Source organism: Canis lupus, chromosome 29, assembly GCF_011100685.1.
Source record: "Canis lupus familiaris isolate Mischka breed German Shepherd chromosome 29, alternate assembly UU_Cfam_GSD_1.0, whole genome shotgun sequence".
NCBI lineage: Eukaryota > Metazoa > Chordata > Mammalia > Carnivora > Canidae > Canis > Canis lupus.
In genome coordinates, this window is record NC_049250.1 from 37,334,726 (window position 1) to 37,359,979 (window position 25,254).

Below are 25,254 nucleotides of genomic sequence, written 5' to 3' on the forward strand. Positions count from 1 at the left end.
AGTAATGATTGAATGGAGGGGAGGTGAACAGAGACCATATTTGATGGGGGAGGAATGGGAAAGGACTGTGGCTGTTTTCTGTTTCTTAGGCTTATGTGTAAAACTGGCATTGTGGAATTAGATTTATTCTGTGCTCATTTGGAGGGTGGAACAGGGCAATCTCTGGTATAAGAAACAGACTTTGGAATTATTTTATCAGATCTTGGACTGCTAGAAAAATGTGTGTAGGGCAAGGGAGTAGGGAACAAAATACCTCTTGCCACAACTGGTATCTTATACAAAGTGACTCAGAACCCCAGTTTTAATGGTTTTTTACCTTGCTTTTCATAAATCTGGGGCATCACACTGACCCAAGTAAGATTCTGGTCCTCAGAAAGCCAGATACCTTCTCAATCCTGTCTTGTTCTAATTCTTCATTCATATAGTGAGAGTAAATCATTTCCACAGCAGGATCTTCTAATGATCAAGTTCACTTTTCAAGTGGCTTATAAGTATCTTCAGGTGAAACCAGATAATTGATGTTAAAGGTAATTACAAGGAAATATACAATATAAAAATTTAATTTTTTCAACAAACTTCAAATGGCAGTGGATAACTCTTTTAAAGTTAAGAGGATATTCAGCTTTATAACATGCACCCTTATAAATTCATTACTTGTCTTTTTTTTTTCTTTTGTATGTTTTACAATGGCATAAATTTTACACTGTGATTTCCTAGAATTGATATAATATTCCTAAAGTACAATAATAGATTGGTTCTAAACGAAATGAATATTGTTTTAGTTTTCTAAATGAAGATTGCTTTTCTCTAGTAAGTACTTAAAAAACATACAAGAAATAATACCTTGGTCCTTTTAAATTCAGATGAAAATCTATATCTTACTTCTTCATCAACTTATTTCCCATCTGTAGTGTGTTCTTGCAAGTATTATTGTCGTCGGACTGAAGGGAATGCTAATACAGTTTCGGGACTTAAAAAAATATTGGAACGTGGATAAAATCGACTGGGTAAGTAGAAATTTGACCTAAAATTTTCCCTCTTTGGCTTAAACATGTATCACAAAATCAGCTGTGATATTTTTATTCGCAGAAAATAGTTTTGGCCATTGAGACTTGTACGCTTCATAAACTACCATTTATTTTTTTCAAACTCTTAATAAAGGCATTAAAATATAAAATGTCTATAAGAAATAGAAATGGAATTTTGTCAAATTTTGATTGATGTGTTGTTTGAGAACTTTTACTGAAATGCTTGCTAACTTGAATGGTTTGGGTCTTCTCAATTTCCATTATGAATTGATTCTGGAAGTGAAGCTCATTAAGGAAGCACACACTAATAGAATACATATGAAAAACCATCATTAATTGCTAAGAAATGTGTAGCATTAATATAGGGTGAACATCTTAATAGTGACCATATTCCTTCAAAACACAAAGTCTCATGAATTTGGTTTTAAAGGGGTGACACTGAAAGGAGCATTATGTTGATAGGATATTGCCAGCAAGAGATTAAATGGTACTGAACAATGATCAAGTGTGGCTTCTACTAACAGAAATGTATAACATACTTATTTTAGAGAAATATATCTATCTAGGAGCATCCAAAATACTTTCCCTTTCCAATACAGGTAGAGTATTTCATAAGTACCCTCTGTTTAACTCTCTTATGACATTTGCCATATTGAAATGCAGTTCTCTATATTTCTCCCTCCTTCACATTCTTTGCTCAGGGAGACTTTGGGGGGATTATTTGTGCTGGTGCCTATTTTTTTTAACATTTAATATTTTAATACAAAAGATTAGGCAAGTTCCACTTGAAAATATATTCTATTCCAAAATGTATATATTTTATACATTTCTTTTCTTTTTTTTTTTTAACCTACTTATGTTCTTCACTCTTATCAGTGGACTTGTACCACTCATATGTCCACCTTTTAATAGTTGGTGACCAAAGGCAATCATCATATGGTTTCACTCATACGGGGAATATAAGAAATAGTGAAAGGGATTATAAGGGAAAGGAGGGAAAATGAATGGGAAAAATTAGAGAGGATGACAAAACATGAGAGACTCCTAACTCTGGGAAATGAACAAGGGGTAGTGGAAGGGGAGGTGGGTGGGGGTGGGGTAACTGGGTAACTGGTGCCTATTTTCATAACACTTCTCTCAAGGCTCAGTATTACCCTACCCAAGTACAATACTGGGTGCCATGAGGAGCGCAGAGATAAATAAAGAACTACTTGTCCCCTCCAGACACTTTCATTGTGCAGGAAGCAGACATAGAAACATCAACTTATTATGCAAGACATGATACAACATTACCTGGAAATAAAAGTACAAGCTTAGTGCTGGGGAAAAAATGGAAGTTAGAGCATTTAATTTGGACTGGGTGCATATGAGAGTCTAACAGCAGAGCTGAAATGGGAACTGAGACTTGAAATAACAGTACTGATAGGCAGGCCAAAGGGTTAAAATTAGCCAGACTGATGGAAGATCATGACTTTTTAAAGGTGATATATGTAAGGTAGCACATGGAAATAGAGAAATTAGAGGATGCAGACTTATTGAACAAGCTATTTGATAACCCTGTGATAAAGGTACTTCTAGGGGACTCATTTATTTCATAAAGGGGAGCATGGTACCATATTGCAAGGGGAGTGATGTCAGGAAAGCCTTCTTCCAGGAAATGACGGGTGGATCATCGAGTCTGAGTGTAGGAGTAGGAATAGATGGGGTTGCAAAGATTAAGAATGAGTTGGACTGGGAAAGGTTGCTTATGTCCTATAAAGAAGACTAAACTTCATCCTGAAGGCAGTATGACATCACGAAAAGGAGAAGTAGGAATAAGATTTATGTATTGGAAGGGTCGCTGAAGTCATTTGGGGAAGATGGATGAAATGCCTTAGGAAGTCAGCCAAGTAAGTGAGCAAGGCCTGGAACACAAGTGAGACCAGGAGGTTCAAGAGGCAGAAATAGAGTTGAAAGATATTTAAGAGACTGCACTAATTTGTCCTCACTACCAATTCATCATATAAAGTGCATCAGTCTAGAAGTAGTTCTAAGTTTCTGGTTAGGAACATCACTGCTAGAAGATGATGTCATTCAATTATAGAAGATTATTTAAATGCATTTACTGGTTACCTTAGTTTTTTTTTCTTTTATTTTTATTTTTATTTTTATTTTTTTTAATTTTTATTTATTTATGATAGTCACAGAGAGAGAAAGAGAGGCAGAGACACAGGCGGAGGGAGAAGCAGGCTCCATGCACCGGGAGCCCGACGTGGGAATCGATCCTGGGTCTCCAGGATCGCGCCCTAGGCCAAAGGCAGGCGCCAAACCGCTGCGCCACCCAGGGATCCCTTTTTTTCTTTTAAATATAGGTTCTCATTCCAGAGTTATTTATTTCAATTAATCTCTTTGTTTTCTGTATGTCATTACCAAGTAGTTTTTCAAGAAAGGCTTATGTGTTTATATTCCCTGAGCTGCTGCGTGGTAAAAATATCTGTATGTTGGATTTTTTTTCCCATACTAGAAGGAAGTTTTTGGCCGAGTCTAAAAAGCTTTCCCAGGACTTTTTAGACTTGGCACTATCTTCAGGTATTGAGAGATGAAACAGAAATTATAGGTCAACATGATTTATTTTGTTATCTTATGTGAATTTGTTTTTCTGCGTGGATATTCAGTGAAGTTCTTTCTTGCCCATAATATTTGGTAATATTATCAGAATATTTCTTTTTTTTTTTTTAATTTTTATTTATTTATGATAGTCACAGAGAGAGAGAGAGAGGCAGAGACACAGACAGAGGGAGAAGCAGGCTCCATGCACCGGGAGCCTGATGTGGGATTCGATCCCGGGTCTCCAGGATCGCGCCCTGGGCCAAAGGCAGGCGCCAAACTGCTGCGCCACCCAGGGATCCCTATCAGAATATTTCTTGTGGTTGAACATCCAGTGTCAAATTCCTATGAGAATGACATATCCCTTTGATCTCAGAATTAAAGATTATATGCAAAATTTTTCTTCTAATGTATCTCTGAGTATTTTTCCAAATCTATATATTCTTTTCATGAATTATGTATTTGTTGATTTTATTTTGTCTTTCTATGTATCTATATATTTTCCTAAAATTATTTTTGGGAGCGTAGGTGTGGTTTTTCTGGACTATTTGCTATATCCCTGTTATGGTATTCTAGTTGTGATTATCTCTCTTTTTTTTAGCTTCAAATATGGCTCTTATCTCTAATGTTTTTATATCTATCCACATCCTTTTCTAAATTCTTCCAGCTTATTTTTAAAATCTCTTTCAGTTTTTCTTTTTTGTAATACAGGTTTTCTTCTTTGAATCTTCACATCTACTTCTAAGGGTTTGTGTGTGTGTGTGTGGGGGGGTGTTAAATTGCCTATTACAATGTCTAGACCTATCTCGTCTCTGTTTCGTTATTTTGTTTCCTTCCCTATTTCTATGAATAAATCCCTGTGATTATTTTATGATTATAATGCATTTTTAGTGGTCCTAGCTATTTGCTTAAAAGTAATATGGGGAGGGAAGGAGGTGAGGAAGTAAGATGGAGTAGTCCACAGCTCTGATTTAGGTACGTCATCAGAAGATTTGTCCCTTGTTGAAACAGAGCCTCACAATCACAGGCTCTCTTATGACACTTGCTGTCTTTTCTCCCTTCTTCATGTTTCTTCACCTCTGTCAGTCTCCTTTGGTTAGGAAGTTAGGTTTTAAGTGATACAACTGGTGTTTCATGTTACTGCTCTTCTTTCCACGGTATAAAATATATATCATACGGGTACATTTCCTTCTTCTCTTGTAGCCCACCATTGCCCAAAGAATTGAGAGCTTTTATCAGAAAATTACTACATAGAATTTTTAAAACTGTGACATTCATGAAGAAATCTGTAATTGATTAAAACTTGAGGGCAGATGTGTTGGTTTCCAGTATCCACCTTGATATTTTACAAACTTCACAGTCTTCGGCAACTCTACACCATATTTTGTAGTTAGGAGTTGTGACCATGTTCTTGTTTCTTTGAGGCTGGGTTTTCCTCCCTATATATTCAGTTTTTTTTATATTATTTTGGATGGATTTCAATAAAAGGTAGTAGAGTAAAAGTACCTTTAACATCCTATCTAAATCAATACTTTTAAAAAAGATAATCCTGGCAGCGGTATAGCAAATCGTTTACAGTGCGGATAACAAACACAGGTAATTAGGTAGGAGGCTGTCAGAATAGTCTAGGCAAGCCATAGGAAAGTGTGAACTAGGCCATTATCAGTGAATTATGAAGAGGGCATGGTTTGAGATTTTTAAAATTAATAATTGATAGGAAATGATTGGACGAGTAGATAAAAAAGAGAAATAGTAAATATGATTCCACAGTTTCTGACTGTAGTGTCATGAAGAATATTAGAGTTATAACTGAAAGAGAACATTGAAGGAAGGGGAGATCTTGGGGTAAAATTAATGAGTTTGCATTTGCGTTTGAAGATATCAGTAGACAGTTTGAAAAATGGCTTGATAGCTCAAAATTGGTAGTCTCCTATGTAGAGATGAGAGTTGAAAACTTGGAGTGAATAGTATGGTGCGGGCAAAAAGTATGGTTCAGGAAGATGACATGGATATTACAGATGGATGATGGTTGAATGAGACGTTGGGTTTAGTTTAACAAAGCCTCCTAAGGTTGAAGTGGACAGGTATTTCCAAGTTGCTAAGGAATTCAACAGTGAGAAGTCATGGATGAATGGAATATGATCAGGACATAGCATTTGTAGTGAGACTATTGCACAGACTTTTTTGGATATAGGTTATATAACCTAGAAGATAGAATATGTCCAGATTACTCAATAGATAGAATACATTAAAATATCATGGAAGTGAAGCTGTGGATATACATAAAATAATTTGAAGGTTGAAAGTTTAAAAAACATCACATAAGCAGTCATCACATGAAAAGTTAGAAATTTTTATTTCTTTAAATTGTTTATAGTTCAATAATGATTCCACTTTGAGCTGTCGATCAAAACCCTGTCTGAAGTAATGAGGAAATAGGAATCCAAGGCCAAATCGAGCTGGGTTTGAGTAACGGAACAGTGGGAATAGAATTCACATCTACAGGAATATAATAATGTGTATCAATCACCAAAACAGATGAGGAGGAGGTGAAGTGATTGAGTAGAGGCTCCACTGTGTAAGGGTTTATGTGTTTATGTGTTTCCTGCTTGAGGTCAGTTTTGGGGTTAGCTTGTGTTTAGGGACTGTGAGTGCTAATAGAGAAGGGATCAAGTGGGAACACATGATGAAAAAAATAAGAGCCTAGGAGTTAACTAATTCCTTACAACTGTGACAACCAATGTTTGGATCTTTAACAGACATTGTTACAGAACAGTGTTGGGACTCACTCTAACCAATGGAACTGTTTCCCTGGTCTGTGTTGTTAATTTACATTTTGATATTTTTTTTTCAAAGCTATAAATGTAGCCCCAGGAAATAACTAAGCATTGTGAACCCAACTTACAATAGATGATGTTGTGGGAGAGTAAATATACTTTAAAAATAGAACCAGATGGTACCAAAATTTTTGGTTGCTCTGATGAATCATGGCCTCTGGGCTCTGTGGTTTTTATAAACGGCAGGGACCAGGATCCTCAGTTCCCTCTGCTATATTGAATCATGGAGATCGGCCATGAGGAATCAGACGTATAAAGCTTTTGGTGAGGTCTTATTTTGCCCCACCCAGGGGGGTTCAGTCCACATTAAGGGATGAGTAAGAAACAAAGCAATCATGGCAAGTTGAAGTAATGATCAAAAACTTGCAGCCTTATGTGATGAAGCATTTTACGTTATGTAATACATTAGGGAGGAAAAATTACACTGTATATGTATAAAAGACTCAAATGATTGTCTTTTCATCTGAATAGAGGAAAAACATTTTAGTGTCTAATCTATGAGATGACAGGCTGAGGATGATGTCATAGTAAGTGCTAACAGCATTACATTTCTTCGTGATGGATCTGAACATGAGAACGCTTAAGATATATTTTCTCTTTTTACTTTAGAATGTTTGTTTCTTCTATATCAAAAGGAATTTTATAGGTAAATATCCCTCCATTTGCTTCCAAGGGCTTAGCTTTTCAAAATAGCTCACCATGAAGAACCACTCAAGCTCCATTTAGATAAATAATACAAAGGAGAAGCATTTTGTGTAAAAAATGCTATTTAGAAACATTTACTTCAAACTTGTCTCACCCTCCCCTACAAGAATCTGCACTATCTTCAGATTATAGAGAAGTTTCTAACTTTTTCATTTGCATATGAGATTGAATTAGATTGTTGAAGATGTTTTAAAGTACTCATATAGCCACTGGGACAAAGAAATCCACTTAGAATTGTGCATAGGTAGAGTAATGCAAATAGTTTGGGGGAAAGAGGCAGCTTGAATATTTTGTTAGTCTAATATTTGATAAATGCAGGAAATTGTGTTTAGAAAATATAACCTTCTGGATTTCACAAATTATTTTGCTTTTAAAGATTTTTTTTTGCCAGCAATAAACTTAGAAATGCCAACTATAATACAATATCTTGTTATAAATTGTAATTTCAGGTAATGGGCAAAACTGTAATAATGTTGGAGTCCCAACTAAAGGAGAAAGAATTTTCTTGCAATCTTTTGAAATATTCCCAAGGACTAAGTTGGCCCAGATTTTTCAGCTTTCACAATTTCACAAGAGGTTGCCTCTTGCAAATAAAATTATAACAATCTTTATAGTGGCTGATCTAACAGTGACATTGGTAGTATTAGATTCAATCATTTTAACCATTAGCCTTTGAGGGTCTTACATAGTAATAGACTACATTAGCAATCCTAGAATACAAAAATTATGGGGAATGACCAAAAATCTGCTAACATTTGCTTATAATATTATTCCATTAAATGAGAAAACTGGAAAATTATGGCATGCTTTTGAACCATGCGTTATCAACCAACTATTTACAGATCTGAAAGAAAGGGCTGCTGGGAATTGAACTAAGGGCTGGCAGTTCCTAGAAATGAAAGGATGTGCCTTTTCCCCACCTTTACTGCTGGGAGTCTGATGGAACCAGGATTTGTTTCTGTGTTTCCAGACTCTGTTTACCACCCTTTAAATAGCCTATTCTTGCTGAGAGATTTGGTCACAGGAATGTTGTAGAATAAGATTGTGAGGAATTTAGCAATCATGAGAAAGATGAGAATTACCAAAGGGTAATTCTTCTGTTTCCTGTTTCTCTTCCAGGGCATCTGGGTCAGTACGTACGTATTTACAATATGCTTTGCTGCCAATGTGGGGCTGCTGTTCGGTGTGGTCTGTACCATAGCTATCGTGATTGGTCGCTTCCCAAGGTAAGATCTTAAATGCTGTTTATTTTGACACATTAGCAAAGTAAATGGTATTGCCACTTTTATTTCTGTGGAATATTTAGTGCTACACTCATGTTTTAGTTGGTATCAGAGAATTAGAGAGTAAAAGAAAGAGTATATATATATATATGATATATAACAATGTTTGTCTTAATGAAAAGAAATATCTTGTCCACACTATAAAATAGAATATATAAAATCTATCAAAGTAAGTAAATTAACCCGTAGCTATACACTGTGTCACAGAGCTGTTGTTTTTTTAAAAATCAGGTGAAGGGGACATATTATTCAATGGCCACATAAAATCTAATCATTTAGAAAATTAAATAACATCAGTAAATTTGATTTTTCAGAAGGCAGATTTATATATATGTGTGTATAAATTTCTTCTAGATAATTTATTGGAGATTTTTACTGAACTTCTGGAAACCGTTCCACTATGTTGACCAGTTCTTTTTCTACTTTCTCAGTGTTCATCATCTGATAATGCTTCTACTCATTTCTCATCCTTCCCTTGAAATTCTTTGTGAAATAATATACTTAAAAAAACGTCAAGTGTTACCCCTATGAGTCTATATAGAGATTTCTGTAGAAATCTGTCTATGTAGATTCATCAGTATCTGGTCCTATCTTGCCATTGATCCCTCTTTACTTCTTTTCCCCCTAAAACAAGATTTTCCTAAACACTATACACTCTCCTATAATTCTTTTTGTCAATCTACCTCTTGTGGCTTGGAGATATGGGGCTCTGGGAACCCAGAGGAGGTAAATTATATTTATTAATCTCTAGTTAGATGTCTCCAGCGTTACTCTCTATTCCTTAGGATCTCAGAGAAATACAGATTTACCAATGTTTTATGAACAAACGGGATAGAGGATTTTAATCAATATAGCTATGTTCTAATTGTTAAGATGAAATGACATCCTGTTTACATTTTCATTGTTATTGTAGTGATTAGGAAATGTCATTTTATTTTTTATCTTCCCGAATTCTAGGGCAAAGACTCTGAGTATAAAAAACATGAAAGAAATGGAATTGAAAGTGAAGATAGAAACGGATGGCGTAAGTTTACTTTTCCTCTGTGTAATAATTAACAATTTTTGTAGTTCAGATAGTTTTAAGGTATCATAAGTAGATAAAGCATAATTTTAAGTACATAATTTTATTTTTAATGAGCATGAACTTTCAGTGGTATATGTGACCACCATACATGTGGCAGTTGACATGCAACAAATCAATAGAACAACAAAAATCCTGTATTAGCATTCAGATAAGATGATAGCACGGTTCATAAAACTACAGCTCACAGTGAAATCATGGTCCAGATTAGTTCAGGCATTTGGAAATCTCTTTTTCATTAGCTAAGTTGCATAAAATAGTCAAACTAAACAAATAGTCTATTCCAAATTAAATGATACAAGAAGATAGGGAATAAATAGGGAAGGGAATAAAGCAAGATTGGATCATAGTATTGCTTTTATTTTTTGTAACACAGTGAGATTGTATTATTAGCAGAGGGTAATTAAGTCCAATGGCTATGGAATGCCAGTAGGATTGGTTTCTTGCACAGTGGACATCTTTTTAAGAAAACAGCTTATGTAAATTGTCTTGCCCTCTCCATGCTTGGGCAAGCCAATGGTGTTTGAGTTCTAGCTTCTTATTCTGAAAGATGACCAAAACAGGGATCCCTGGGTGGCGCAGCGGTTTGGCGCCTGCCTTTGGCCCAGGGCGCGATCCTGGAGACCCAGGATCGAATCCCACATCAGGCTCCTGGTGCATGGAGCCTGCTTCTCCCTCTGCCTGTGTCTCTGCCTCTCTCTCTCTCTCTCTGTGACTATCATAAATAAATAAAAATTAAAAAAAAATTTTTGAAAGATGACCAAAACAATTTAAAATGAGGGGAAAAAATGTTGACTTAAATATTTTGGCAATTTAAAAATATGGCCTCACTTTGAACCTGCTTTGTAAATGTTTGACTAACCATTTTTTTTTCTCTATTTATCATGTTCACTTGCTTCAGTACCTCATGATTGGCCTCAAAACAAAGAGAACTGGCCTCCCACCAGAAGGACCAATTGTCAGGGTTTTCTGAGTAGATTGGAAGTAGGAAGTAGCATCAGGAGTCCTTCTGTGACACTCAGGGAAATGGAACATGTGTGAACACATGCAGATGCACACGTGTGTGCATGTGTGTGTGTGTGTTTAAATTGAAGAACAATTAGCATACACTATCGTATTAGATTCAGTTATACAACATAGTGATTCAATATTTATATACGTTATGGCTTGTGTTTTTAATAAGTGTGAAAAAATTTGCTTCATAGTGAGCTATTAGAGTCCAGAGCCCTCAGAATGTTCAGGGCTCAAGTTTTCCATCAGTGATGGGAATTTATTTTTAATTTTCTTTAAATTTTCCATGAGAATATAGTGCTCACACAAAGTCCCAGACTGGTCTTGGATCCCTAGAACCCTCTGTGTATCCACCCTACACATATAGCTATGTACGTTAGCCTTGACATTCATAGCTTTGAAACAGAATTCCAGTTTGTCCATTTTTCAGCTTAAAGATTCTATAGAAGAATACATTCTATCTAATCTGTTCCTTCTTTTCAGGCTAAACATGTGGGCAAGTGAATGAGGGGATTTGTAGGAAGATAAAAATGCCAAAATTCTTCTGTGTCTTTAAACACTGGTTTCAGTGTAGTCACATACTTGAATAATAACCATGTCACACAGAAGTCTTAATTTTATTAGCACATTACGCTTTACTAATTATTTAATATTTTGTATTAAAAATAAGAGGGAGAGAAAGCTAAGAGGAAGATTTGCACATAAGATGGTAGGTGGAGCCGGTCTGCTACTCCTCTCCACTGTTCATGCTCTTCCACCTTCTTCCTGTGAAACATTCATTCTTGACTTGGGAGACCTCTTTTGGGGTGAATTCAACCCCTTTGAGAATTTCTTTTCTGATACAATTTGAATCTCTATTCCTAAACAAATACTTGTTTTTTTAAAAAATTATGAACTTAAAATAACAATTTGGCCCAATTACGTGGTATGATTGGTGGGTCCATCTTAGATGTGGAGCTTTTTTTTAAAAAAAAAAAAAAAAGATTTTATTTATTTAGTTGACAGAGAGAGCAAGCATACAAGCAGGGGGAGAAGCAGAGGGAGAAGTAGAGGGAGAGGGAGAAGGAGGCTCTCCACTGAGCAAGAAGCCTGTTGCAGGGCTCGATATTAGGACTCCGGGATCATGACCTGAGTTGAAGGCAGACGCTTAACCGACTGAGCCACTCAGGTGCCCCTGATGTGGGGCTTTGTGATAACTAAATATGACAGGCCCAAGAATTGTTTTATTTTTGGTTTGTACGGGATTTACTCTTTTTAAAAAAGTTTTTATTTTAATTCCAGTTAGTTAGCATACAGCGTTATATTAGTTTCAGGTGTACAATATTGTGATTCAACACTTCCAAGCATCATCCGGTGCTCATCACCGGCGCTCTCCCTAATGCCCATCACCTATTTAATCCAATTCCCTACTTCACCGCCTCCTGGTAACCAGCATTTTCTTCTCTATAATTAGGAGTCTGTTTCTTGACTTGCCTTTGCCTATAAGTTTACTCTTGATTAAAAGTTAATTTGGTAACTTAAGGCTTTTGTTTTCTGGAATTGTTTATTTGTAGCAAATCTCACTTTCTAAAGTCTAATCAGTTGTATAGCCATAGAAATATTTTCAGAGTATGTAGTTTAAAAATGTACCTACTGTAAAAGATGAGGAAGCTGAGAGTAATAACCTAATATTTTCTTTCTTTTATCTTTTTTCTCTGCCCGTATGCTTCACTATTCCCTGGGTTTCTTCTTCTATGCACGTACTAACGCCTGAAGGAATATTGCTTTATTTAGTTGGTAAGGAGTTATTTCACAGAACTTACCATCTTCTCCATTTCTAGGTCAGACCCCTGCCCCAAAAGTCATGGAGAGCATGATTTCAGTTGCATCCTGAAATTGGTGCCCGAAGACCTGGGCAATGGCCAAAGCAGGCACCTTTTGTTCTCTCTTCCTGTATCTCTTACCTGCATCCTGGCAATCCAGTGTAACCTAGTCCTGCCCACAGTGAAACCATATTCCGATACTACCTCTTGTTTTCTTTCTCCTAATTAGGACTGTTGGTCAGCACTTGTAAGCTTATAATTTCAGCCAAAAGAAAGCTATGTCATTTTGAGGTAAATAATTGAGAGTTGATGTTTTAGGACGTATTTTCGTTAAAAAAATACTGATGGTCAAGTGAACGAATTTTGAGTTTCTAGATTGTAGGGAAGAGGTACTTTTGGGAGAACAGGGCTTCCTGGTACTCTTTGGATATCCTAGGGTGTTGCCTTCCTCAAATCAGTACGAATAAAGGCCATTTTCTGAAAAGATGCAGACTCATCTCATGGTTTTTAATGTTTCTTAGTAAAGAGGAATTACATATTTTTCCTAAGAAGCATGATAGTATATTAAGTTCTCCAAATAGATTTTAATAATGACAGCCTTGGCTAAGAGATTGCTTCCATCACTGAGTGACATTTGGATTTGTAAGAGTTAGACTCTTTGGATAGAGTTATCCTCTTTTATTTCATTCAGAACTCTGAATTTATTCCTATTCTCCTCCAAAAGGAAACCTCGCAGCAGGTGAAGATTATCTCAATAAACAACCCACTTGTTTTCCTGAATGCAAAGAAGTTTCATACTGATCTAATGAACATAATCCAAAAGGAAAATGCCAGCAACCAGCTATTGGATGATGTCAGCAAGGTAGGATCCTCTAGTTCATGATTACAACAATGTACTAAAAATAACCTTATATCATGATACTAAGATAGGAATCCTGAAATATAGTACATTTTTAAGAGTGCTTGGAAACCTCTCCCTCAGCAAAGCCTTATATTGTATTATACTTTTCATTGGGTCCTTGTAGTTAGTTTTTAGGTAATCACTCTCATTCATTTGTTTTTTCATTCATTCATTCATTCATTCATTCATTCATTCATTATTTCATTCAGCATATGTATCCAGTACACACATATGTGTACTAGGTACTATAACCCTGAGAAGAATAAATAAGACAAATCATTTAGCTTAAAAGACCTTTTACCAAGAGAAAGAAGAGTCAGATCCAAATCTAAAAGGGGTAGAATATGATATATGACTTCAGAGAAGCATAAACTGTTGTTATCATCATGACATTATTTTAAAAACTAGCATTCTTTATCTCCACAAGTTATCTTCATTAACAGAGATATCAAATGTACATCAGGTTGATTTTATGTAAATAAGCTGTGATTATTTGAATCCTTAATTAAGCCCTTAAGTATGGACTTTGGAGCTGCCTGGGTTTGCCATTGATGAGCTGTGGGAACTTAACTGATTTAATTAAACCTTTTGTGATTCAATTTCTTGATCTATAATCAGGATGATTAAATGGGTTAATATACGTAAGGCACTCAAAATACTATCTGGCCTACTCAATACTATAAAATGTTAACTAATATTAGTTTGATTGAGCACAAGTAGTACCCTCTCCATGAAGTTTTCCATTACTACTCCAGATTACAAAGGTCTCTTCTTGTATCCTTGAGCATATGTTATCCCCAGTCACTTAGGTAGACAGGAAGTATTGACTTCCATGTCTAGAATCTCAAGAGCTGTCCAGTAGCATAATCCTGTTCCTTGCAGCTTTATGCTTCTGCCTCTGGGTCTCATACTGATCCAAACCACAGAGGCCCTAAACAAAGGATCAGATATATAATTTGCTGGGCACAGTGCAAAATGAAAATGTGATGGCCCTTGTTCAACAATTACTAAGAATTTCGAGATGGCTTTAGCAGAGCATTCAACCAAGTAGGGGACCCTTCTAAGCATGGGACCACATAAGTTGCAAGTTTATGAGGCTGGCCCTGCCTGTGTTTCTCCAGCCCTGTCTTTTCCTCTCACTATACTCTTTAGGATGTCACTTTCAGCAGATCATTAGGAACCCTACCTGTGATTTTTGTTGAGAACTTGCACTCATGACAAAGATGGACATACATTCCTAGTTGTTCATATTGGACACAAGGCCTCTTTCTTTTACAAAACCATGCTTACTTCATAGCAATGTTTAGCTGTATCATGAGATAGGCAGGTTCTTGTGGCTGATGTAAGCTCACAACCACCATGCACATTAATATTGTGGGAAAATTCGTCCACAGTTCCAAATAATCTGATTAACCCATAAAAAAAAGTGTAGTCTTATTTTATCAAATTGCAAATTTACTTCTTGAAATTATATGCTTCTTTGTAGGCTTTATCATGTCTAGTAGAGTGTCTGACATAAATATTTTTATAACCAGTTGTTGTATTGATAATTGATAATATTTCCTGTAGAATATTTTCCTGCAAGACTAAGGTGTTTTCAGAAATTGAAAATTGGCATGTGGTTTATCTTGTAGCATATTAAGTCAGAAATAAACCTAATAATAAATGCAGCCTTCTGAGAAGAGTTTCCACATATATGATTTTTACCTTCTTGGGACTTAAGAAATTTGAGTTTTAATAATCAAGTAGAGTTCATTGAATCTAGGTTATTGATACATAATGACATCCAAAGGGATTCTTTTTTTTTATTTTTTTATTTTTTCCAAAGGGATTCTTTAACCCAGAATTTTATGGTGGTGAGAAAGGATTTCTTGAGAGTATGTTTCACTCTAGTGAGAATAATGCAAATATTATTTTTATTTTCACACTGTGAGTTTTAAAGGATATACTGTGCTCTGCATAGCGGTCCATGCTTCTGTCTTAAACTGGGGTGCTCTGCTGGGTCCTTGGTCTTCTCTTGCAGCTGCATTTTCAATGGTAGATGGTAGTGATGGAAGGTCATTTAAAACACCCGAGGGCAAGAAGAATCATATATTCAAAACACAAACTGATAAAGGATTTCCTGTTTTGTTACGCTGTGACAATATGCTTCCTATATGTCATCATTAAATATCTTCCTGAATGTAAAATCTTAGATTTGAGGGTGCAAGTGTTTATTGGATTCATGTTCTTTATTATATAGGTTATATATTTTTATACAGTTTTTTAAATTTAAATTCAACTTGCCAACATATAGTATAACACCCAGTGCTCATCCCATCAATTGCCCTCCTCATTCCCATCCCCCCATCCTTCTCCCCTTCCACAACTCTTTGTTTCCCAAAGTTAGGAGTCTCTTAGAGTTTGTCTCCCTCTCTAATTTTTACCACTCAGTTCCCCTCCTTTCCCTTATACTCATATAATAATAGCCATTTTGTGATCTAACTTTGCAAAGGAGGTTTCAGTCTCCTGTTTATCCAAAATTTTCTTTTGCTCAGACAAGGTATTTTTTTTTATATACACTTAAATTTTTGGATCAGTTTAAGACTTACAAAAAAATTGAAAAGTGTTAGTACAGACAGTTCCTATACACCCTGCACCATACAATTTTGCTGTTATTAACACCTTGGATTAGTGTGATGTTATTTGTTACAATCAATGACCCTATACAGATACATTATCATTAACTAAAAAGTTCATGCTCTATTCAGATTTCTTTAGTTTTACCAAGTGTCCTTTTTCTGTTCCAGAATTCCATCCAGGATATCACATTACATATAGTAGTTGTGCCTCCTTGGATTCTGTTTCGTTGTAACAGTTTCCCAGGCTTTTCCTTTTTGTTAACCTTGATAGTTTTGAGTAGTATTGGTCAGGTATTTTGTAGAATATCCTTCTGTTGGAATTTAGCATGGTAAAACCAGGGATATGGGGTTTTAGGAGTAAAAACTATAGAGGCAAAGCACCATTTTCATCACATCATATCAAAGGTACACACTATCAACATGATGTTCCTTGTTGTTAACCTTGATCATCCTGCAAGTTGTAGGATTTGTCAGGTTTCCTCACTGGAAATTTACTGTTTCTACCATTTACATACTGTAATCTTTGGAAGCAAATCACTATGTGCAACCCCACATAAAAAGTATGGAGTTATACTTCATCTCCTTGAGGGTGGAGTATCTTCATAAATTATTGGAAATTCTTTTGCAGATATCAGACAAGATTAAATATAAGAAGGAAAAGCAACTCACATTCATTGAATGTCTCTCAAGGGCTAGTCCCTTTAATTAGACTAACTTAATCATCACCAGCCCCATGATGTAAGTGGCATTGTCTGAATGCTACAAAAAAGGAAGATTGAGATTTAGAAATGTAAAATAACCTGGTAGAAATACAGCTGATAACGGTCAGAGCCAGAATTAAAGTATATAAGCTGCACCATTGGGTATCAAGAGAAAATCGATGTTCCTTAAGATGAAACTGATTTGATGGGAGAAGTGGTATAATGTAGTGCTTGGGAGCAGGAGGTTCTGAATGGAAAAGCATGAGCTTTGGTTTTAGCCAAGGTTCTTACTAGCTTTGTGACTTTGGTCAAGTTATTTAACCTTTCCAATCTTTGGCTCCTTCCTATGGAAAATGAGATGAGTAACTTCATAGGCTTTTTCTAAGGATCATATAATTAAATTAGAGACCTTGGTGTATAGTAAGTAGTCAAAAATATCAATTACTATCATCATCATCAACATTTGAGAAGAAGATAGCATGTGATCTCATTAGAGGCATCAATTATTGTCAGTTTCAAAGAGCTTTAATTGTAGGATGCAGAGTTATTTTCATTTCCTAGCATTTCCATAAATCAGGATGGTTTCTCAGGCATTTTCATGGAGCTGTAGATGAATAGTTCACTTTCATATAATATGAAATATATGGCCAATGGCTCTCTCTCAGAGAATGTTGTGTGAATGAGGTTAATTTCTGATTGGATCCACTACATGAAAACAGATGCAAATATTTGATTCCTGATCAAAAGTCAAAACAAACTTTATCTTGCAGAAAATGTTCTAAACAAGATAGTCTGACTTTGAAATGCAAGTTATTTATTGAGCTAATAAATACTTAGAACCATTGATCATTTTATTATTTCAATGTGTTGTGTTTATCATTCTGAAAAAAAAAAGACTAGTGAAAAATAATATTTGGAGCCTAGGTTTTTTATTATTTATGGAGAAAAGAAAGATGTGCTTTTTTTCAGGGACAGAAGTGAATTTTTATAATGTTATTCTTCTTTATATTCATTTTCATTTCAGTGTGAACAAAATACGTTGCTCAATTCTCTATCCAATGGCAACTGCAATGGTGAGTTAGCTTAACAAAAAATCTAAGTGTTCTAACTTGAATATAGACCAGAGAATAAATCCTCTTTCCTTTTCCTGCCACTCTCCCTCCCTCTACTGTCTTCCTCATCCTTCTCTCTCTGCCCCACCTCCCTCCCTTCGTCTTCCTCCTCCCTTCCCTATTCTACCCTTCTCCCTCTTCTCATTTCTACTTCTACTCCTCTCTTCCTCCCGTCTTCTCTCTCCTCCTTCACTCCTCCTTCGCTTCCTCCTGCTTCCTTCCCCACTTCCTCCATCTTCTTCTTTCCTTCTTTCTCCTCTTTCTATCTCACTTCCTGCTTTCTTTTAGAAGTAAATTTAAGTAAAGATGTATAAACCTACACAGGATGAAAATGTAAAACCTTATTACAAGGTGTTAAAAATACTTGCAACACTTAGGTGTTTATGAATAAATAGAAGGAACTGCAACGTCCATTGGTTAGAATGCTCAATATTGAAAAGATATGTTTTATTTATGTTGATTTATAAATATAAATTTAATCCCTATTAAAATTCCAATAGGACATTTTAATGGCAATTGGCAAGCTTATTCTAAATTTTGTGTAGAAATTGAAAAGGCCAAGAATAGGCCAAAAAACTCTTGAAATATGTGAACAAGGGAGAGAGAATATTTTCTTAATTATGAAGATACGTTATAATGCTCTAAAAATCAATGCAGTATGGTATGGGTTCCAAGATAAATGAACAGATCATTAGGACAAAGTAGAGAGCCCAAAAGGAGAGAGAAATCTCACACATATTGGTGTTCGATTTGTGACAAAAGTGGCGCTGCAGAGCAGTGAGGGAAGGACAGTCTTACTAATATACAATGATGAGACAATCATGTGTCTACAATGAGTGAAATTATTCATTCGATTCAAATACCATATCCCCAAATCAGTACCAGGTGAATCAATATCCCAAGAGTGGTAAAGAAAGTATAAATTTAGAAGTGAATATAGGAGAAAATGCACAAGATATGCAAGGTATTAAGCATAGAAAATTATCTTTAAACTTTGCTACATCATTATTAAGAGTTTTTGTTTAATGAAAGCCACCAAATAATGCATGAGAAGACAAGCCAGAATGGAAGAAGATAGATATAACATATAACATGGAGAAAGGACTGTACTCCTCTATGAATCAATAAATAAAAAAGGCAGAAGATCCAAAAGAAATGAGGAAAAGCCATGAAGCATGCATTTTCAAATTTACCAGTAAACTTGTGAGAATATGCTTGACTATTACAGTAATTACTGGAGAAATGAACATTAAATATATATATGCATATATACAGTGGGTACATGCATATATGTGTGTATATATGTGTATGTGTGTATAAATATATATAATTGGTAAATATTTAAAAGTCTGAGAATGCCAAAGGGTAGTGAGAATGTAGGATAAGAAGTCTCCTACAATGCTGGTGGGGGGGTAAACTGTTACAACACCCTAGAAAACAGCTTGGAAAAACTGTATGAAATTAAAGATATACATACCCTGTGAACAGCGGTTCCACTCCTACTTATGCAACCTGAAGAAATGAGAGTTTGTGTACAGCCAATTACACAAGTAAGAATATTCTGTTGTGAATATACAACAGTATATTATGTTGTATATTATAATACAACAGTATTATTTGTAAAACTGTTCAAAACTGTCCTGAAAACAACTCATATTTCCAAAAAAGGTAGCAGATACACATATAAACTGTGGTATATTATGCACTTGAGTTTTTATTTGATATATTTATTATTTGGTATACTTTTATAATAAAGAAAGTTGGAAAAGTCTTATATAAAACATAATAGGGAATCCCTGGGTGGCTCAGCGGTTTGGCCCCTGCCTTCGGCCCAGGGCCTGATCCTGGAGTCCCCGGATCGAGTCCCACGTCGGGCTCCCTGCATGGAGCCTGCTTCTCCCTCTGCCTGTGTCTCTGCATCTCTCTCTTTCTCTCTGTGTCTCTCATGAATAAATAAATAAAATCTTAAAAAAAATAAAACATAATAGGCTTAAAAAAGCAAGACAAAGGAAGCATACTATAAAATTCCAAATCCATTTATATAAACTTAAAAATCAGAAAAGTCTGACTTACATTAATTTTCATACTTCTAAGGACAATAAAAAAAGAAATCTGTTGATATCCGTACTTGGAAACATACAAAATTGTTCATAGTAGCTTTCTTTATAATTCCCCCAAATCTGGAAACAACTGAAATATCCATTAACAGTACAATGAATAAAGGTCATGTGGAATGTTTATATAAGAGGATAACATATAACTAATACTTACTGTATTAGTATATAAAATATATTCTGAATGAACATATAAACATATAGAGTAGAATAACATAAATGTTATATAAATACCTAAATTAGTAGCATTGACCCCCATCAACATGGATGTCAGCTTCTCTGGTCTTTTCTGAATTTGTGTAGTAAATTTACTTTTTTCTTGCCTTATGCTCTCAAAGAATGCTTGCACAATACTGCTCTAGTACTGATTTAATGACCATTTCTTGAATGCCTAATTCTCCTGCCTATCTAGAAACTTTTTAAGGGTGTTCTTACCCCTGCCTCTCACTAGGCCAGGTCCACTTTTCACAGGGCAGCAGCTGATGGGCATCGTCACCTTTGCTGTGTCCCTTCTGTAATAGTCAGAATTAGCTGATACTAGAACTAGGAAAGAGTATTTCTCCCAGTATCCTCCTCCTCTCCTTCTTTGACACCCTAGGGTATCCTGGGTCTTCTCATCTCTCTTTGTTCAGAAACACCGTCTTACTCTCCCCTCTCTGTGCTTTAAATGCTAAGGATGTGTTTACTGTTCATGTTATTGATTTTTTCCTCCCATTTAATTACTAAAACCTATAACTCTTGGTTTTATTACCTCTATATTTTCACTCTGTGACTCTGATTCTGTCCTTAATCATGCGCAAAATGAATTAGTACTTTTTTTTTTCTGCTACGAGACATTCTTGGTTTTAATCCATGGATAGAAAATATCCAGTGTCCCATGCTCACCTCAATCAGAGCTAGTAGATCAAGGCATGTCCTCCAAGGAGCCAGGGTAGCCTGAGAATCTTCTCAACCTGGGGCTGCAGGCAGCTACTGCAGACGGCTGGTGTTAACATGCAAGAGGAGATGTAATCACCATCTTGGCTGTACTGTGCTCTGTGATGTAATGACAGATTAATCTGAAATTAATCTGTAGTTGATTAAAGTAAATGATTAATCTTTACTTTAAAATCTGTCTTATGATTCATCCTAAAGGCTTCCTTCTGAAGATTGAGTGCCCACTCCTCCTCAGCACACCACCCAAAGCCCTTCCTTATCTTCTTGAACTGCTTTCCCTTTTACTCCACATCACACATGTCTTCTGTCCAAGTCTGATAAATCAGTCCCCATACCTAGTGCAGTCATCCAGGGCTCTGAGCTTTTATTTGGATTCTCCTGAATGGCACCATCTCCTCAATCTGCCAATCCAAACCTTATAATATCTTCAAGATTTAGTAGAGAAGTCAAGTCAATTGAAGGACACACTGCTTGGCAATCCCATTAGGTAGAGAAGGAAGTCAACCAGACCCATGCGGGGGACTGTACAGTCCGCGCAGCCTGGTATTCAGTATCTTCAGCTGTGAAACGGAGACCATAGTAATAGAAAAGCAGAGATATCACATGCTTCACTCAGTCACATATTATATGGTTACAGAGTTGTTCTTATTCTGCATATTTTCCTTCCAACTAGAGTTTTAAGGCAAGAAATGAATTCAAAATGTTCACTGCGTTGTCCTTCATGGTCCAATGAACACTTGGTCAGCGAATGAAAATTATGATGGACAATATTTGTATAGCACTTGACAGTTTTCAAAAGACATTCTTCTTGATAACTCCAAAAAGGGTAATAAGTAAATACTGTACTTCCATTTTCAAATAGGTGATAGGATACTCTTCATTTTACTGATCAAGAAGTTGGGGCCCATAGGGGTTAATGAACTTGCTCTGAATCATGCAGTTAGTTAGGGACAGAGTCAGGACTCAGGTCTCTGTTGCGGGCGGGCATGCATACTGGAAGGGGAAGAGAATTAAAAAATCCACTCTCCTGACAATAATTTTCACAGAAGGGGAAGATTTGTAGTTGAGCAGCTGATTGAATAATCAAAATATATGAAACCAGCTATATAAATTATAAGATGGCAGTCATCATATTCATCTGAATGAAAACAAAAATTGCTCAAATGTGAAGAAGTCTCCCATTATTATTTGGAGACTGTGTCCCCAAAACATTGTAGTGCCATTGTGCCATTCCCAAGAGGCACTCCTGTGCACATCTCTCTTAGGGTTCTGGTTTTCCAAGTGTACCTCCACTTCCCTTCTCCCCTGCTTGACTTCTACACATTCTCCAGATCTCAGCTCATGCGTTCTATTCTTCTTTTTATTCCTGCATTAATTGATTCGTGTCCCTTGCCCACAGCAGAGGTTTCTGGTATTCACTGAACATCCACTAAGTCCTGGGCACCATGACAGGCACTGTATGGTCAAGGGTGAAGAAGGCAGGTGTGACTTCTGCTGTCACAGATCCTAAAGTCTAAAACAATCCCCCCCCCAAAAAAAATAAAAATAAAAAATAAAATAAAACAAGTTCCCTGCCCTCACCACCACTCCTTACCCCCCCAAACCAGCAACCCAGGTGTACTGGTTTCTACTGCCAGTGTAACAAATTACCACAAGTTTAGTGGCTTAGAACAACACACATGTATTCTCTTAAGTTTTACAGGACAGTTTTAGAGGCTGAAATGAATCTCACAGTAGAAAATCAAAGTTTTGGCAGAGTTATATTCTTCCTGGAGGCTCTAGAGGAGAATCCATTTATTTCTTTGCTCTTTCCAACTTCTAGAAGCCATCCATATTCCATGACTCCTGGCCCCTTCCTCCATCTTCAAACCAAATTTCTCTTTGACTTATTCCACCACCACATCTTCTCTCATTCCCACCTTCCGGCCTTCCTCTCATCAAGACCCTTGTGATTATTGGACCCTCCTGGATAATCTAGGGTAATGTCCCTATCTTAAGGTGGTTAACTTAAAGCCACAGAATTCTTTTTGCTATGTTAACAACATATTTACAGGCCTGGGGATTAAGATGTGGGCATCCTTGGGGGCCATTATTCTGTTTACCACACCAGGTCACTCCTCTATCTCCCTTAGCACTCTGTGCATAATTTTTCCATCCTTGAGAATATTTCATATTACGAGTTCAATCAGCTGGTTTCTTGCTTTGGTTGTGAGTCTTTTGAGGGCAAGGCCCATCATCCTTCTTGTTTCCATTCTACTTGCCTTACTTAGGACACCATTCAGAGCCCTGAATACGTCTGTATAGACTGACTGCTTGAAGGAATGAATGAACGAATGACGTGCCTGATAATATGTGCACATGTTTTCCAAGGAGAATGTTGTGGTTTGTTCTAAATATTTCATAGCTCCTTGTTTTCTTGAGAAATTAGAGATGTAAATCTGCTTCTCAATAGTTAATTGATATCAACAGAAAATTCCTTCTCTTAAAAAATTATGAGTGACTCACAGACTGTCAAGAACCTTTTGAAGTATATGAAAAGCACTCCTAAATTATGCAACTATGAATACTTTTTAATTAAAGGAGTTAATGAATATTCTACAGGAAAGAGCTGGCTTCCACAGTCTGGAGTTAATTGCCCACCCACACCTGATGGTTAATTTCTTTCTGAAATGTTGTTTTTTGTAGATAAAGCCCATCATTTACCACATCCCACATGGGTATAGATTAGTTGTCTCCTTTGCACATGCTCCAAGCTTACCTCATTTTGCTTAAGGCAGGATATTAGCTGTGAATTCACTTTATTCTTTTCTACGACAATGTGATTTTTATTACACTGGTTGATTTACTTAGAAGCTTAGAACACAAGGTTATAGCCATAAAATCAGTACAATGGTAGAGCTGAGAGGGTACTGTGTGAAAGAAAACTTCACTTATTTTTGGAAAGATTTCAGAAGTGTCCATTGTATTTAAATTTTCATTTCAGTGAATTGGTAACTTTACCACTAAAGATGTCTTTTTTATTTGGAAAAGACATCATTAATTGCTCCTCTTAAAATAGCTTACTTAAATTATTATCTATAACTACATGGCACAATTCTGTTTTTTTTTAAAGATTTTATTTATTTATTTATTCATTATTCTTGAGAGACACAGAGAGAGAGGCAGAGACACAGGCACAGGGAGAACAGGCTCCCTGTAGGGAGCCCAATGCAGAACTCGATCCCAGGACCCCAGGATCATGACCTGAGCAGAAGGCAGACACTCCACCACTGAGCCACCCAGGCATCCCATGGGAACAATTCTTTTTTTTTTTTTTCATTTTAGATGGTATGAAAATATACCCTATTTTGATTAAAGGAACAAGAAAGAGGAAACTGAGTGTAAAAATGAAAGACAAAGCAAGCACACTGAGACAATAGAAGGGAAATTTTTGTACTGTTATGATAAAACCCAAACATTTTTATAGTTAGCAGTCTATTGATACATTATGAAATAACTATAAGAAAATATAGAGAATGACAAGTGCAATTTACAAGTGAAATAAGTATGATAGGTTAGGGAAGAAAAAAAAACTGTTTCTTAAAAATTTTTCTGTACCTTTTACCACCGTTTTCTGGTAATTTAGCTCCAGTGATCAATTCCTCTAAATAACACCTCAATAGATTGTTTTCGCACTGTAGTAATGAGTTCAGATTGACAAATACAAATTTCTTGTAAACTCCTGGTGTCTTCCTGAAGTGGTGAGTTGATAAAAATTCTAAGATCTTTGACCTCAGCGGAAAAAGTACTGTGATTGGTTAGCCATGTTTGTCTGGATAAGGAATGGGGATGATAGAACTCATGCCATATTCTAATAGTTATAGATCATAATTTATGTGGCCTCTTTCAGGAAAAATAATGAATTGACATTTTTTGACATTTCTAAATAAAACAATTGTTAATATTTTTTCATATTAAAATTAATTTTTTCCAAACCTCTTTTGTAAATAGTACCAATGACAATTGTTTCCTAGTAAATAAAGAATGAGGCTTAAAGATCTCAGAAAAATTAATGTTTTTTTTAAAATTTTGGGGATTAAATATTAAAGTTATTTTTTCTACTGAATTTCTTGAACTAAGAATTTAAGTGTAGCTTATTTTGAAATATGCACTATTTTGTAAAAGATATATGTCATTTGTTAAGAATGGTGCTGTATGGATGGAAAAATGAGCTATAGAAATTCTGATATCAAATTGAGTCATCATCATTTTAAGATTTCTTGCTAAAGATGCCAGTGGTTTAAGAAATGTATTTTGTCAAAGCCATTGGATTTTTTTTTTTTTGCCATTGGATTTTTAAAAATCATTTATTCTGTTCCTTATGTTTAACAACATTCCCCACCTTTAGACAGTGATGTGCTGGTAAATCTTTAACAAGCAACTCTTGGAATAGGGGGCAATGAGGTAAGTTGGTGGAGAAGCACTGCTAGTAGTTTTTGCCCATTTCCATTGTGTAAAATATTTCTACCATGACTGATTCCAAACACCAACACTCTG

General features: G+C 35.8%; 1 protein-coding gene across 1 annotated transcript in view; it reads left to right on the top strand.

The window, feature by feature from the left end:
* The window catches only part of SLC26A7 (solute carrier family 26 member 7), a 113,887-nt gene that overhangs the window by 76,760 nt on the left and 11,873 nt on the right, over nucleotides 1-25,254 (top strand). The window contains exons 11-15 of the mRNA XM_038579731.1: nucleotides 912-1,007; nucleotides 8,276-8,382; nucleotides 9,397-9,463; nucleotides 13,058-13,195; nucleotides 17,581-17,629. Coding sequence (XP_038435659.1) covers nucleotides 912-1,007; nucleotides 8,276-8,382; nucleotides 9,397-9,463; nucleotides 13,058-13,195; nucleotides 17,581-17,629 — 457 coding nt within the window. The remainder of the gene's footprint in view (nucleotides 1-911; nucleotides 1,008-8,275; nucleotides 8,383-9,396; nucleotides 9,464-13,057; nucleotides 13,196-17,580; nucleotides 17,630-25,254) is intronic.